General features: G+C 37.4%; 1 protein-coding gene across 1 annotated transcript; it reads left to right on the forward strand.

Moving 5' to 3' along the window:
* The first annotated feature begins 693 nt into the window (after positions 1-693).
* On the forward strand, positions 694-10257 carry LOC115235069 (piwi-like protein Ago3). Its single transcript, XM_029806613.1, has 12 exons — positions 694-884; positions 3385-3739; positions 3820-3984; positions 4287-4485; positions 4594-4907; positions 5005-5272; positions 5375-5728; positions 5815-6065; positions 6551-6701; positions 6797-6997; positions 7091-7282; positions 7394-10257. Exons 2-12 carry the CDS (start codon positions 3417-3419, stop codon positions 7730-7732), a joined length of 2757 nt encoding a protein of 918 aa, XP_029662473.1. The 5' UTR covers positions 694-884; positions 3385-3416; the 3' UTR covers positions 7733-10257.
* Positions 10258-16003: the final 5746 nt, after the last annotated feature.

Below are 16003 nucleotides of genomic sequence, written 5' to 3' on the forward strand. Positions count from 1 at the left end.
GTAGTCCGTAATTCAAACCCGATCCGCGTTCGCAACGGGTGCGTTCAGGAGACACAACTGTTGAGTAGCAATTGAACGTGATTGGTTCTTACTTCTAGAATCAACAAATCAACGTCGAGTATTGACAAGACGATGCTCAATAGTGTTTCTTGAACGCGCCCAATGCGTAGTGTGACACGAGGCTAAAGCCCGTGTCACACTACGCATTGCGGACTCGAATCGGATTTAGATTATGTCCGTATCAGACTACGCATTGAAAATTGAAGATAAAAGATTGGAATTTGACTAATCAGAACAGAAAGGACTGAAATTTCTTTATTCTGATCGGTCAAATTTCAATCTTAAATCTTGAATCTCAATTTTCAATGCGTAGTCTGATACGGACATAATCCAAATCCGATCCGCGTCCGCAATGCGTAGTGTGACACGGGCTTAAAGTCGCGCACGATTATGCCCGTATCAGACTACGCATTGAAAATTGAAGATTGAAGATTAAAGATTGAAATTTGACTAATCAGGACAAAAGGGACTAAAATTTCTTTGTACTGCTTGGTCAAATTTCAATCTTCAATCCTCAATCTCAATCTTCAATGCGTAGTCTGATACGGGCTTTACAGGCTATAGACCGTGGACGGCTTGGCTCATGGCTCTTGGCTTCACCAACATCAAACGTGCCGCCGCAGACACAGAGTTACGCTACTGTATTATACTGTGGTCTGTGGTACTGTAGTACTGTGGTAGTACTTAGTACTCCGTCACTCCGTTCTTCGTCTTCGGTGACTTTCGTCCCGCAGTGGACGCGGAAATCTTATAAAAAAGAGTGCAGTATCCTCGGAAGGAAACGTCGGTTATCGAGCTTGAGTCTTGTTATTGAAAATTCTTAAGTAAGTAATCCTTTCCTTAATTCGCATGTTATTTGCTTGTGTTCGTATTCCTGCGAGAATCCGTGCTAGAGGTTAACGATCCACCATGTTCGAGATTTTTATCTCCGACCGTATTCTTTTTTGATAAAAACAGGAATCCTCACGCAACACTCGACCTATTTTCAAGGATTCCTCATGTAACAAACAAAGATATAAATATTAATGTTTTCGTCAATTTCTTTTGGTTTTTATAAATTTTTTCATCGCATTGAAGCCGAACATTTTTTAACGATCTTTCCTCTTTGTTGCAAATTATAAGTAAAACCATGTAAAGATATGTAGTAGTATGACTACACACACAGCGTTCTGTTCATTGCCCGCGTATATAGAGTAAACAATTGTGTTTTTATGTGCATGAAAATGTATTTTATATGTATATTAAAAGAAAAAAGGAATTATTGCTTTTTTTTTTATATTAGATTGTGCATCATGATACCGTGAAAGTTTTGTATAGATCTGCATACATACTTTAGCAATAACGAACCTATATGTATATACGATATTTTTTCTATAACTAGTGCAAACATTCCACGCAAACTTATCAGATACATATAGTTATATTCGTTCCTGTATTTTAGTATAGTTTTAGTGGTTCATATTTACAAATATTTCTTTTTTTTTTCTTCCTCTTGTTTTTTTAAAAGATACCTGTCGCTTTTACGCGGCACGCATTCTCTTTTTTTAACGTTAGTTTTTTTATTTTCCTGTGTTTCTATATAACATCTTTAAAGAAGATATCATGGCCGATGGTCGTTTAATCAAGCTTAAATTATAGAAATTCTTTTAGTAACTGTTACTGACAATAGAAAATTTGTAATTAATTAGAGGTTTTTATAAATTAAGGTTTCTTGTTCTTTATTACATATATCATATTGATCACGATACATATTGTATAGATCACGATGTTAGAAGCGAGAATTTACGTAAAGTTTTACTTGCGCTATATATCGAAATAAACTAATTTTTGAAATAAGTTTATTATAATGAAGATTTACAATTATTTATTAATGCACGAAAGCGGAAAAAAGAGTCAAATATATATTATTAATCTACATATACTATCACAAACATGAATGGTAATATGCGAAAAAAAAAATAATTTGATTCGATGTATGGATAAAAAAAAAAAAAATCCAGTTACATAGAAAATAAAATGCATTTAGGCACGCCCTTCCTAAGAATTTTAATAGAAGATATATATAAACAAAAATATCAGATTACATCTCTATGTTGAAATTATGACAATATTCATTTTAGAGATTCTTAAATTAAAGTTTGGACATTATCCGACTTCTTATTGATTAGCTGAGATTTCTTTTGCTCAAAATTAATTGAATCAATCAGAAATATTGAAAATTTCAGCATCATAATTAGTCTATGATGTAAATATCAAGGTATAACATTGCACATATATCACGCGCAATGTGATTAATTCAAGATATCATGATTTATTCTACATATAGACCGTATTTATGCCATTGTTAAATTCTTATATTCAAGATCATCTTAAATAGTCTTAATATTACTCGGCCAATGAAATGGCCGTGTAACATTTTAAGAGTCACATAAAATGCATTTCTGATTATTTGGTCAAAATCGCAGCAGTATTTAGGCTCCTTAATAAATAATGATTCAATCAATGTTGATTACTCTTGGAAGAATACTCAAAAAGATGACTATGTTTAACAGTTTTTCGTCCTCGTATAATATCTGTCCATTATGATATAGAGGGAACGCGATATTGTTCCTGAAATTATGAATGGAGAGGATCAAAATTATCGGGGTCAAATTTAAGAAGATTCTACTGTATTTTATATAGATATATATAGATAAATCTGTAAATACTACTTATAGAATTTATAGTATTTCTAACTGGAAAAGATCACTTAAGACTACAGAGGATTATTAAGGTTATTAAGGCGTTCGAAAATATACTCTTTGAGTATAGAGTTTGATTGGCCAGGCCGAAAAAAATCTTTGTTTCTTTTATATCGTGTATGTGTGTATGATTAATCAATCAACACTATTTTAACATGTAGATTTTTCCAACATAACCAAGATACATCGTTCCACATCGTAAAATTTTCATAGATCGTTTTATTATTTTGTCTGAATATTGGTCTAAAACTTCAGTGCAATTCTTTGTGATCAATATTTTAAAGTTAATTAATTTGTATATTTGCATTGGTTATTTAGGTAAAACGCATATTCCATTCCAATACTCATTTAATAGATACATCGAAACATTGTTAGCCACAATTAGAAATTTTATAATAAATTATATGTTTTCGTAAAAGTTATTTATATCCGAAAGTTTTTCTAGTTATTTTAAAATAAATATAGAATAAAACAGTATATTTGAACAGTAAATGAAATATCAAGTATTCTCCTTTGTATATGAGATAGTAGTGGCAGCTTCAATATGTCTTTTAATAAATATCATTGTATATTCATTTTACAGATTGCAAAAGACATACATATATTCGAGCAAAAATGGATGATAATAAAAAATCTGTTGGGAAAGGACGTGGTTCTCTACTGTTGCAAATGATGAAGGAGAAAACACTAGCGGAACGTGCTCGGTCTGAAGCACTGTCCCATTCTGTAGAAACACCTAGTTTTTCCTCTAGTGAACCGACCAGATCATTTGAGGCATCTCAAAGCTCATTTGCCTCAAGTGTTAGTGCAGGTCGCGGGCGTGCTCAATTACCTAGTTTGTTAAAATCAATGAGTATAAGCAAAGGATTGGAATCCAGAGGCCCTACACAAGCAATGGGACGAGCTTCTCTCCTAAGTTCTTTGACAAAAAGACAGGAGTAAGTGTGACAAGTTATATAATATCTGGATTATATTTATGAATGCAAATTTACTATTAAAACAACTGTGCTCTTTTTAGTTCCGAACCAACCGTACGAGCGAGTATGTCTGTTGAAAGGACAGATTCTGCAGGTGTTTTAGGAAAATTGTCTGATATTTCGGTATATGATAGTCCATCCACATCCGACGCTTATCCTTCCGAAGATACCGCGCCAATTTGTCGACAAGGCAAAAGTGGAACAAAGTAATTTATGATTTCTAATTTTTAAAACATGCATCTATACATCATATATACACATACTCCTACACCTAACACACATCTTCGAAATACATAAAAAACTTTTGAAACAAATTTGAGTCAGATGCACGTTTTACACTAGATAGCCAAATTTAAAAAATTAATAATATGATCCTTATTTGGAATATTGATTTAATTTTTAATCATATTAATAAAATTGCATTGAGAAGCTATTATGTATATCGATGGATGAATATATTATTATAATTTAATAATAGCAACATTGATGTAAAAACTGTTTTTTTCAGAATAGAAATATTTGCCAATTATATAGACCTGAAATTAGATCCCGGAAAAGGACTGTTCCAGTATGAAGTTAAATATACTCCAGATATAGATTCGATAGGATTACGCCGTAAATTACTTGGCCAACATTCCGCTAGTTTAGGACGAACAAGAACATTCGATGGGATGATACTTTACTTACCAACAAAACTGCCACAAGATGTGAGTTTAAATTTTAGATTAAAGTTATCTAATTTTATCTTATGATTAAAATTATAAAATATAATATATTGCTTTATATTGTATAATGCATAATTGTCAAACTTTCAGGTCACAAACTATTATTCGGAACATCCAATGGATGGTTCGCGAATAAATGTTACAATAATCTTCAAAAAGAAACAATCAATGAGTGAAAATGTACAGTTCTTCAACGTTTTGATCAATCGTATCATGCGTGCGCTTAGTTTAGTTCGTATTGGTCGACAAAATTTTAATCCGAATAGCGCGCAAAAACTAAATCAACATCGATTAGAAGTGTGGCCTGGTTATGTGACTGCCGTAAACGAATACGAGGGTGGTTTAAAGCTGTGTTTAGATTCTAAACATCGAGTAATGCGGACAGACACTATTCGAGATTTAATGTGAGTTTCATATAATTCTTTCCAACATTGTTAAGTCACATATATAAAGTCATAATTTAATAATTGACTAAATTTATTTTGTGCAATTACCTTGCAGAACTGAGATTGCTCGTAAAGGACAGCGCGATTACAAAGATGCTATAGTAAACGAGATAGTTGGTACAAGCGTATTAACACGATACAATAATAAGACGTATCGTATAGATGATATTGCATGGGATAAAACACCAGAATATACATTCTCCAGAAATGACCAGGAAATATCCATAATCGATTATTATAGAACACATTGGAATATAGAGATTGGAGATAGACAGCAACCGCTTTTAGTGCATCGTGGTACGATTAGAACACCGACTGGCGAGGTTCGTCATTTTATGCATTTTCACTGCTTACTCTACTGTTGATATAATGTCTACTGTTGATATGTCACTTGAACTTTGCCAAAAATCGTTTGAATACGATAGAAGCAGGAAAGAATAATTCTTCTGGTGCCGGAATTGTGTTATGCTGCGGGTCTCACAGACAGTATCCGCTCCAACCATTATATAATGAGAGATTTGAGTGGAATTACGAAATCGTCGCCCGATCATCGTAGGAGTGTGATTAAGCGATTTGTAGAAGAGGTAGAAAAAAATAAGATTACCCACGAATTATTATCAGAATGGGGTTTACGTTTAAACAATGACATAGTTCAATTTACCGCGAGACGCCTTGATCCTGAATTGATACATTTCGGGCATAATAGAACATGCCAACTGACGAATGATAAACCCGCAGATTGGAGTTTTGCTGCAGTAAAAAATCCTGTATTACGTACTGTAAGTATATTGAAGAAACAATGGAGAATTGAAAAATTAGAATATTTAGCGAACGATTTTGTAAGAACAAACATTTTGTGTTCCAGCCCAATTTGAACAATTGGCATATTATATATTTTACAAGAGATGATACTTGTGTAAAAGATTTCTTAGAGATGCTGAACAAGATTGTAGGAGCGATCGGGATGCGGATCAGCAATCCACGAAAGATTATTCTAAAAGACGATAGAACTGAAACCTATCTGCGAGAAATTCAAAACAGCATCAACGACGTTGTCGAATTAGTAGTTATCGTATTTCCGACCAATCGCACTGATCGATATTCTGCTGTCAAAAAGTAAGTCGATTGTTCTTTTATCTTTTTTTTTTTTTATTACTTTAATGATTATATTGTACTTTTATCGTTTTATGTGCAAATATACAATATTGTATATAAGATACTAGATAAGGAAACTGGCAAATAAGAGCCGAGGCGCGGTAATTAGTGCACAAATTTTGTTGTTGTTTCATTTCATTAACAAATATGCTTTAAATATATACGTTTTGGACTGTTTTTTGGTTAATGAAATTAAACAATAATTTGCGCACTAATTATGGCGCCTTGGTTCTTATTTGCCAGTTTTCTGGCGTAGTATCGTTAATATTCTGAGCCTATTTCTGTTATTATTGTATATATGAGTTTTATATTATTAAACAAGAAGTGATTGTATCTGTAGTATGTGGAAAGTGTATATGTTGAAAATTTCATTTGCTTATGCAATGATTGAAAACAGTAAAGTTTAAAGGGGAAAAATATGTTTTACTAGTCTGTTATATTTACAGATTATGTTGTGTGCAAAGAGCCATACCGTCGCAAGTTATCATCGGAAAAACAATTTCCAAGCCTCCAAAATTGAAAAGTGTTACAGAAAAGATTGCACTCCAAATCAATTGTAAATTGGGAGGCGCGCTTTGGACTGTAAATATGCCATTGGTATGTAGAAAAACCTTGCTTTATCATACATTTTTATTTATGCAGCTATTTTTTTTTTTTTTTTTTTTTTTTTTTTAATTTTTTATTTGGAACAGAAAAATTGCATGGTGTGTGGTATAGATGTCTATCACGCTGGTGTAGGAGGAGGTGCGAAGAGGAGTGTTGCAGGTTTTGTTGCAAGTTTAGATACTCAATTAACCAAATGGCACAGTAGAATCTGTATGCAGGCTTCTAAGCAAGAGTTGGTAGATATGCTACAGGTGTGCCTTACCTCAGCTATCAATGCATATCAAAAGGTAATTATGTTAATTATGTATCTTCCGAATGTACTAAAGTCTTTCTATCATTGATTTGTTAAAATAATGAATGCGTTATGCAATGGTATTCAGCATAACGGGTGTAATCCGGAACGTATAATTATATACCGCGATGGAGTCGGCGATGGTGATTTAGATTATGTCGAAAAATATGAAGTGAAGCAACTAATGATGACGTTCAACCGCATTGCACCGAATTATAAGCCGCAACTTAGTGTAATAATCGTTCAAAAACGTATCAATACACGATTGTTCATCAAAGATGTGAGTATTACGTTAATAACTTGATACGATCACGAAACATGTTGCGCATTATGATAAGTTTAACAATTAATGTTTTGACGATTGACGCAAGTTGACATTCTTAATTTTTAGAGAGGCAATCCGCAGGGCTTAGACAACCCCGTAGCGGGTACCGTTGTTGATTCTTTCATAACGAGAAGAAACTATTACGATTTCTTTCTCGTGCCGCAAAGTGTACGACAGGGTACGGTAACACCCACTCATTACATTGTTATTCATGATTCATCCAACCTGGAGACTGATCATATGCAACGACTCACGTATAAACTCTGTCACTTGTATTACAATTGGCCTGGTACGATTCGCGTACCCGCTCCTTGTCAATACGCGCACAAGCTCGTATACCTGGTCGGTCAAAATATTCAAGCTGAACCCCACCATTCCCTTACAGATATCTTGTTCTACCTATAACTTTCTCGCCTATATCTAATCTGATTATTTTTTCATTCGCTCTAAGTTTCTCTTTCTCTTTTGTTCCTCCTTAAATTGAGTACAAGCATATCTATAGGAGAATATTTAAAATAGACTGATAGAATATTATATGAATTATTTGATTATGTTTCTCTATACAAAAGTTTATGTCGATCATCGATCGTGAATAACAATTTAGCCAAAATATTGCGTACAAAGTAAAGGGTAATTAATAATTATGATTGAAGAAACAATATAGGAGACTATTACCAAGTATATTATAAACAATGCACTTGGGACATATGTCTCTCTTCGTAGATATTTTATTTTCTTTTATACACAGTCAATTAGAGTACAACTACAAGGTAACACTTGCATTTGTGTTAACCCGGAAAGTAATTTGTGCATTTGGCACTCGGTTAAATATCAATGCAAATTTTGCTGCTCTTAAGTAATATATAATTTATCCCTTTTAGCTGTATTACATATATAGCTAATGTATATTTGAATTTTGTTTATTTTTTTATATGCAAAGAGACTAAAATATAACCAAAAAGTATTCCATAAGTTATAGAATATTTATATTCGTTTTTGTTGGGCTTCATACTTATATAATACATTTTCATTCGACGATAGCAACATCACACATTACCATATTTGTGTGTGTGTGTATGAAATTATTTCATCCTTGTTTAACCGAAAGTTAAACAAAGACAGGTGAGCTCGCAAGCGTTGCGATAATCAAATGGAACATAGTCACAATACTCGCAAGAATCTGGCTTTTTATTTTCTACTTATTTTCGTAGTCTTGTTAAAACTTTGCAAAATTATTATTGACAAATTATCAGTATTAAAATAAAGACTATAATAAATAATGATCTATATTTGTGAAAAAGTTTAATTAACTGATTTAATCTTTTTCTTTTGCTTCCTCATAGAGGAAGCTTTGTTTTATTTCTTAGAATATAAACTTCTTAAAGAATAAGATGTAGGATCTCATAAATTAACAATACGATTATTGTTATTATTGCTACTATTGTTATTGTTTTATAATCCAAGTAAATGTATATTTAATGTAATTTTCAAAGATTATTTTAGAGTTGATTACGTACATATTTTTCAGCATGCAAAAAGCTTTAAAGTCATTATGTTTTTTTATATAACTATAAAGAAAATTTTGCTTATTTTTGCAATATTTATACTTAATTAGTGCCAAAATAATCTCTCTGTGAGATTGAAATAAATTTCTCTTCAATATTATAATAAAAAAGTTTTTTTTGTTTTTTTAAATATTCTCGTAAGAAGTATTAGATTTTTATTGATAATTCAATATTTTGAATGTATTTTATAAAAATGTATCCACTTTTTAAAAGAACAGTGTAACACATTTTCTAACAATATATCTACGAAATACTCTCATGTAATATTAACATGACAGTTTTATACATTTAAAAAAAGAGACATTTGCATTTTTCCCATATTTTCTATGTAATTCATTCTTTTATTATTCCTATGCTAGTATTATTTACTACTAATCTCCTCTACAAAATGGTATATCTAAACATTTTTTGTTTTAGCATTAATTCTTTAACCATTATTTTTAAATTTTATCTATTGCTTTTAGTCTCATAAACAAAGCAACTTCTTATTTAGTTTTAAATACATAATTCAAAAATGATAAAAAGATTATTTTGAAGCGCAACAAGATTATTTATTCATGACACATGGATTAAATTGCTCTCTTGAAAAAATGTTAATTGAATGGAAAGTGTGCAGAACAGAATTTTTCATAGTTTGATGTGCGATTGTTGTGAAAAAAAGTCGTGAAAAAAAATAGAATTAACTTTATTACCATACAACGAAGTTCATTTAAGGAAAAAGACAATAAGGTATATTCATATATATAATTCACATTGTATAATTTTCCATATAAGACATATTTTAATATTCTCATTTTTTTTTACATCCAATACTTGTATAAAAAAATTTTATAATCATATATATTCTAATGAAATTAAATTTTTGAAAATTTTGAAATTCGAATACAGATTTTAGTAGAGAGAGAGATAAATATAAAAAGATTTGTTATACAACAAAAATGTACCAAATACACATTTCATTACAGAAAGAATTTCAACTTTAACTTTAAGAATCTAAGTTTTAAGCGTTTTCTCAAATTGTGAAACTTTCCATATATTTGTTGGTTGAAGTTTATTTATAACAGTGAATATTGCAAGGTTGGCTATTATGCATCATTCATCAATTGCTTAATTAAGCATTAGTCAAAGTCCATTAAAGTTTGATATATTTTTATTCTAAAAAAATAGAAATAAAAACAGAATCTCAGTAAACAATATTTATGATAGTATTTTATGTTATGATAATGTTTATTATAGTTACATAAAATTTTTATGGAAAGGATAGAATTACATGCATCAATAAACATTGAGAAAATTATATAATATATACATATATCATGTGTATGTTAAGATAAAATTTTATAAATAATAAGATGTGAAAATATATTTCGTCTGTAAATATCCCAATAGTTCATCTATAATCTATAGAATTCTATCGTTCGGTCGTACGGCAGAGATCAAAGAACAACGATTCCTGGAATGCAGTATACTTTATAAACAAATCGACTCCGAAGATATCGGATCGCACATTTCGGTATTTGTAACATATCGAATGTGTACTTTGATCGTGCATTCTTCGCATTGTATACCCTAACCCTTAAAAAAACCGTGTGCGGGGGCACGCGACAGTCCCGACACACCAACACAAAAAACATCGCCCCGTTTCTCCTTTACCCGTTCGCGGGGGGATTAATACGCAGAGGCTGGAGTAGAACGTTGGCCAACATCGTGCGCGCTCTCGGGGAAATCGGAGGCCTTATTTCGGGTTCGCGAGATAATAAAAAAGTTTTTTTTTGTTTTTTTAAATATTCTCGTAAGAAGTATTAGATTTTTATTGATAATTCAATATTTTGAATGTATTTTATAAAAATGTATCCACTTTTTAAAAGAACAGTGTAACACATTTTCTAACAATATATCTACGAAATACTCTCATGTAATATTAACATGACAGTTTTATACATTTAAAAAAAGAGACATTTGCATTTTTCCCATATTTTCTATGTAATTCATTCTTTTATTATTCCTATGCTAGTATTATTTACTACTAATCTCCTCTACAAAATGGTATATCTAAACATTTTTTGTTTTAGCATTAATTCTTTAACCATTATTTTTAAATTTTATCTATTGCTTTTAGTCTCATAAACAAAGCAACTTCTTATTTAGTTTTAAATACATAATTCAAAAATGATAAAAAGATTATTTTGAAGCGCAACAAGATTATTTATTCATGACACATGGATTAAATTGCTCTCTTGAAAAAATGTTAATTGAATGGAAAGTGTGCAGAACAGAATTTTTCATAGTTTGATGTGCGATTGTTGTGAAAAAAAGTCGTGAAAAAAAATAGAATTAACTTTATTACCATACAACGAAGTTCATTTAAGGAAAAAGACAATAAGGTATATTCATATATATAATTCACATTGTATAATTTTCCATATAAGACATATTTTAATATTCTCATTTTTTTTTACATCCAATACTTGTATAAAAAAATTTTATAATCATATATATTCTAATGAAATTAAATTTTTGAAAATTTTGAAATTCGAATACAGATTTTAGTAGAGAGAGAGATAAATATAAAAAGATTTGTTATACAACAAAAATGTACCAAATACACATTTCATTACAGAAAGAATTTCAACTTTAACTTTAAGAATCTAAGTTTTAAGCGTTTTCTCAAATTGTGAAACTTTCCATATATTTGTTGGTTGAAGTTTATTTATAACAGTGAATATTGCAAGGTTGGCTATTATGCATCATTCATCAATTGCTTAATTAAGCATTAGTCAAAGTCCATTAAAGTTTGATATATTTTTATTCTAAAAAAATAGAAATAAAAACAGAATCTCAGTAAACAATATTTATGATAGTATTTTATGTTATGATAATGTTTATTATAGTTACATAAAATTTTTATGGAAAGGATAGAATTACATGCATCAATAAACATTGAGAAAATTATATAATATATACATATATCATGTGTATGTTAAGATAAAATTTTATAAATAATAAGATGTGAAAATATATTTCGTCTGTAAATATCCCAATAGTTCATCTATAATCTATAGAATTCTATCGTTCGGTCGTACGGCAGAGATCAAAGAACAACGATTCCTGGAATGCAGTATACTTTATAAACAAATCGACTCCGAAGATATCGGATCGCACATTTCGGTATTTGTAACATCTCGAATGTGTACTTTGATCGTGCATTCTTCGCATTGTATACCCTAACCCTTAAAAAAACCGTGTGCGGGGGCACGCGACAGTCCCGACACACCAACACAAAAAACATCGCCCCGTTTCTCCTTTACCCGTTCGCGGGGGGATTAATACGCAGAGGCTGGAGTAGAACGTTGGTCAACATCGTGCGCGCTCTCGGGGGAATCGGAGGCCTTATTTCGGGTTCGCGAGACGCGCGTGTCGTCGATGGACGGAATCAATCGAGCCAATCGTTCGTCACGAATCACGAGGAACATTATTCCGGATTTCGTGGCGCGCGTGGACCGCGCGTTCTCTCTCCTCCATCGCCTCTCCGAGCCTTATCTGAAACGCGCGTGACGCGAGACACGTCATAAGTCATAATCCCCCTCGCGCGCAAATTACGTAAAGAGGATGATGAACACCGAAGAGAGCGCGTGCCCACCCGGGGGGAAGAAGGTGGTTTTTACGTATATTTGCGTCCGGAGATCCTTCCGCATTGCGGCCCGCGGGGCGTCCGTTGACACGATAGTCGTTACGCCATTGCGCGCGTCGCGCGCGCCGCCCGCTCCCGCTCGCGTATTTACAATCGCGTAGAGTGGAGCGTATATGTCGCGCGCATATCGGATCGGACTCCTCGCCCTCGCCGTCATTCGAGCGAGCGCGCGCGCGCGCGTGCTCGGCGCCTGCGTACATCTTGTTTACAACTGCGGAGCTCGCCGTACACATGACCTTTACAAGATAGACACGATCGTCTGTTCGGCTGGCAAGGCGTGAACTCGCGCGGATAGCAAAGGAGAGAGAGAGAGAAAGAGAAAAGTGTCGCGCGCGAGTGTGTGCTGTGTATCGTGGCCGAGACATCACCTTTTTGCTGGAATACCGTCCGCCACGTTCTTCGCGCGTGGGGACGTAAAATTCACGCGAGTCGAATTGCGTCGCGATCGCGAGAGAGCGACGACAACGACGACGACGTCGATCGCTCGCGCTGAAAGGTAAAAAAAAAAAAAAACGTACGGTGCACGGTATCCCCGGTAAGTACGGGAACGATAAATTAACGCGCGCGCGTGGAAGACACCAGGCGTGAAGAAGAAGGAAAGAAGGAAGCGAGCAAGGTCCTTGTTTCTGCGTTTCGACGCTTCCCCGGATGTGATCTACGGCCGCGCATTTGCGAGCGAACGACGAAGAGACACCAGACAGCCCAGCGATAAAGCAGTGCGTCGTTAATCGCGCGTAATCTCCGAGTGTTTTCCTTCCCCGACGGGGAGGAAGACAGAAGCGGAAGCAGCAGCAGCAGCTGCTGCGGGAAGAGCCAGTCACAGCTCGCAGCAGCGACGTTAGCGGTGGGCGCGCGAGGGAAGAGGGGAGGGGGAGCCGCCGCGTCTCCCCGCATCGACCTGGAATGCCGCCGCCGCCGCGGTTGTTTTGACGTTGGGGTCCCGCCGCCTATTGCGCATGAAAAAAAGAGGTGTACGACGTAACGAGCAAAGAAGAGAGAGAGAGAGAGAAGCCGCGCTGTCCTTGGCAGTAGCCTATTTATCGGGAGAACACGCGCGGTCCGATTAGGAACGAAATTTTCGGCCGAGACGCCCATCCACGCGCCACCGTCTGTCTGTCTGTCTGTCCATCGCGGGTTTTTTCCTCGAAACGCCATCGCGATCGGGACGCGCGCGCTTGCTCGCGACCAGAGAGAGAACACGCCTCGCCGTGAATCCCTCTTTCCCCTTCCCCCTCCCTCCTTCCTTTTCCTCCCTGCTACCAGCGGTGCCTCTTTTGCCCCTTCCCCTCCTGTCCTTTCGTGAGCCGTGCACGCGCGCGCGCTAGCCCGCGTATCGCGCTCTTCGTCCGTCTGTCCGTCTGTCCGTCTGTCTGGTTCGCTGGCCATCCATCCATCCATCCATCCATCCATCCATCCATCCATCCATCCATCCATCCATCCATCCATCCATCCATCCATCCATCCATCCATCCATCCATCCATCCATCCATCCATCCATCCATCCATCCATCCATCCATCCATCCATCCATCCATCCATCCATCCATCCATCCATCCATCCATCCATCCATCCATCCATCCATCCATCCATCCATCAGAACGTTGGTCAACATCGTGCGCGCTCTCGGGGGAATCGGAGGCCTTATTTCGGGTTCGCGAGACGCGCGTGTCGTCGATGGACGGAATCAATCGAGCCAATCGTTCGTCACGAATCACGAGGAACATTATTCCGGATTTCGTGGCGCGCGTGGACCGCGCGTTCTCTCTCCTCCATCGCCTCTCCGAGCCTTATCTGAAACGCGCGTGACGCGAGACACGTCATAAGTCATAATCCCCCTCGCGCGCAAATTACGTAAAGAGGATGATGAACACCGAAGAGAGCGCGTGCCCACCCGGGGGGAAGAAGGTGGTTTTTACGTATATTTGCGTCCGGAGATCCTTCCGCATTGCGGCCCGCGGGGCGTCCGTTGACACGATAGTCGTTACGCCATTGCGCGCGTCGCGCGCGCCGCCCGCTCCCGTATTTACAATCGCGTAGAGTGGAGCGTATATGTCGCGCGCATATCGGATCGGACTCCTCGCCCTCGCCGTCATTCGAGCGAGCGCGCGCGCGCGCGTGCTCGGCGCCTGCGTACATCTTGTTTACAACTGCGGAGCTCGCCGTACACATGACCTTTACAAGATAGACACGATCGTCTGTTCGGCTGGCAAGGCGTGAACTCGCGCGGATAGCAAAGGAGAGAGAGAGAGAAAGAGAAAAGTGTCGCGCGCGAGTGTGTGCTGTGTATCGTGGCCGAGACATCACCTTTTTGCTGGAATACCGTCCGCCACGTTCTTCGCGCGTGGGGACGTAAAATTCACGCGAGTCGAATTGCGTCGCGATCGCGAGAGAGCGACGACAACGACGACGACGTCGATCGCTCGCGCTGAAAGGTAAAAAAAAAAAAAAACGTACGGTGCACGGTATCCCCGGTAAGTACGGGAACGATAAATTAACGCGCGCGCGTGGAAGACACCAGGCGTGAAGAAGAAGGAAAGAAGGAAGCGAGCAAGGTCCTTGTTTCTGCGTTTTGACGCTTCCCCGGATGTGATCTATGGCCGCGCATTTGCGAGCGAACGACGAAGAGACACCAGACAGCCCAGCGATAAAGCAGTGCGTCGTTAATCGCGCGTAATCTCCGAGTGTTTTCCTTCCCCGACGGGGAGGAAGACAGAAGCGGAAGCAGCAGCAGCAGCTGCTGCGGGAAGAGCCAGTCACAGCTCGCAGCAGCGACGTTAGCGGTGGGCGCGCGAGGGAAGAGGGGAGGGGGAGCCGCCGCGTCTCCCCGCATCGACCTGGAATGCCGCCGCCGCCGCGGTTGTTTTGACGTTGGGGTCCCGCCGCCTATTGCGCATGAAAAAAGAGGTGTACGACGTAACGAGCAAAGAAGAGAGAGAGAGAGAGAAGCCGCGCTGTCCTTGGCAGTAGCCTATTTATCGGGAGAACACGCGCGGTCCGATTAGGAACGAAATTTTCGGCCGAGACGCCCATCCACGCGCCACCGTCTGTCTGTCTGTCTGTCCATCGCGGGTTTTTTCCTCGAAACGCCATCGCGATCGGGACGCGCGCGCTTGCTCGCGACCAGAGAGAGAACACGCCTCGCCGTGAATCCCTCTTTCCCCTTCCCCCTCCCTCCTTCCTTTTCCTCCCTGCTACCAGCGGTGCCTCTTTTGCCCCTTCCCCTCCTGTCCTTTCGTGAGCCGTGCACGCGCGCGCGCTAGCCCGCGTATCGCGCTCTTCGTCCGTCTGTCCGTCTGTCCGTCTGTCTGGTTCGCTGGCCATCCATCCATCCATCCATCCATCCATCCATCCATCCATCTATCCATCCATCCATCCATCCATCATCTCTGTCTCTGTCGCTCTGTATGCGCGCGCGAACGC

Source organism: Formica exsecta, unplaced genomic scaffold (assembly GCF_003651465.1).
Source record: "Formica exsecta isolate Colony F162 unplaced genomic scaffold, ASM365146v1 scaffold109, whole genome shotgun sequence".
In the NCBI taxonomy this organism is placed as follows: domain Eukaryota; kingdom Metazoa; phylum Arthropoda; class Insecta; order Hymenoptera; family Formicidae; genus Formica; species Formica exsecta.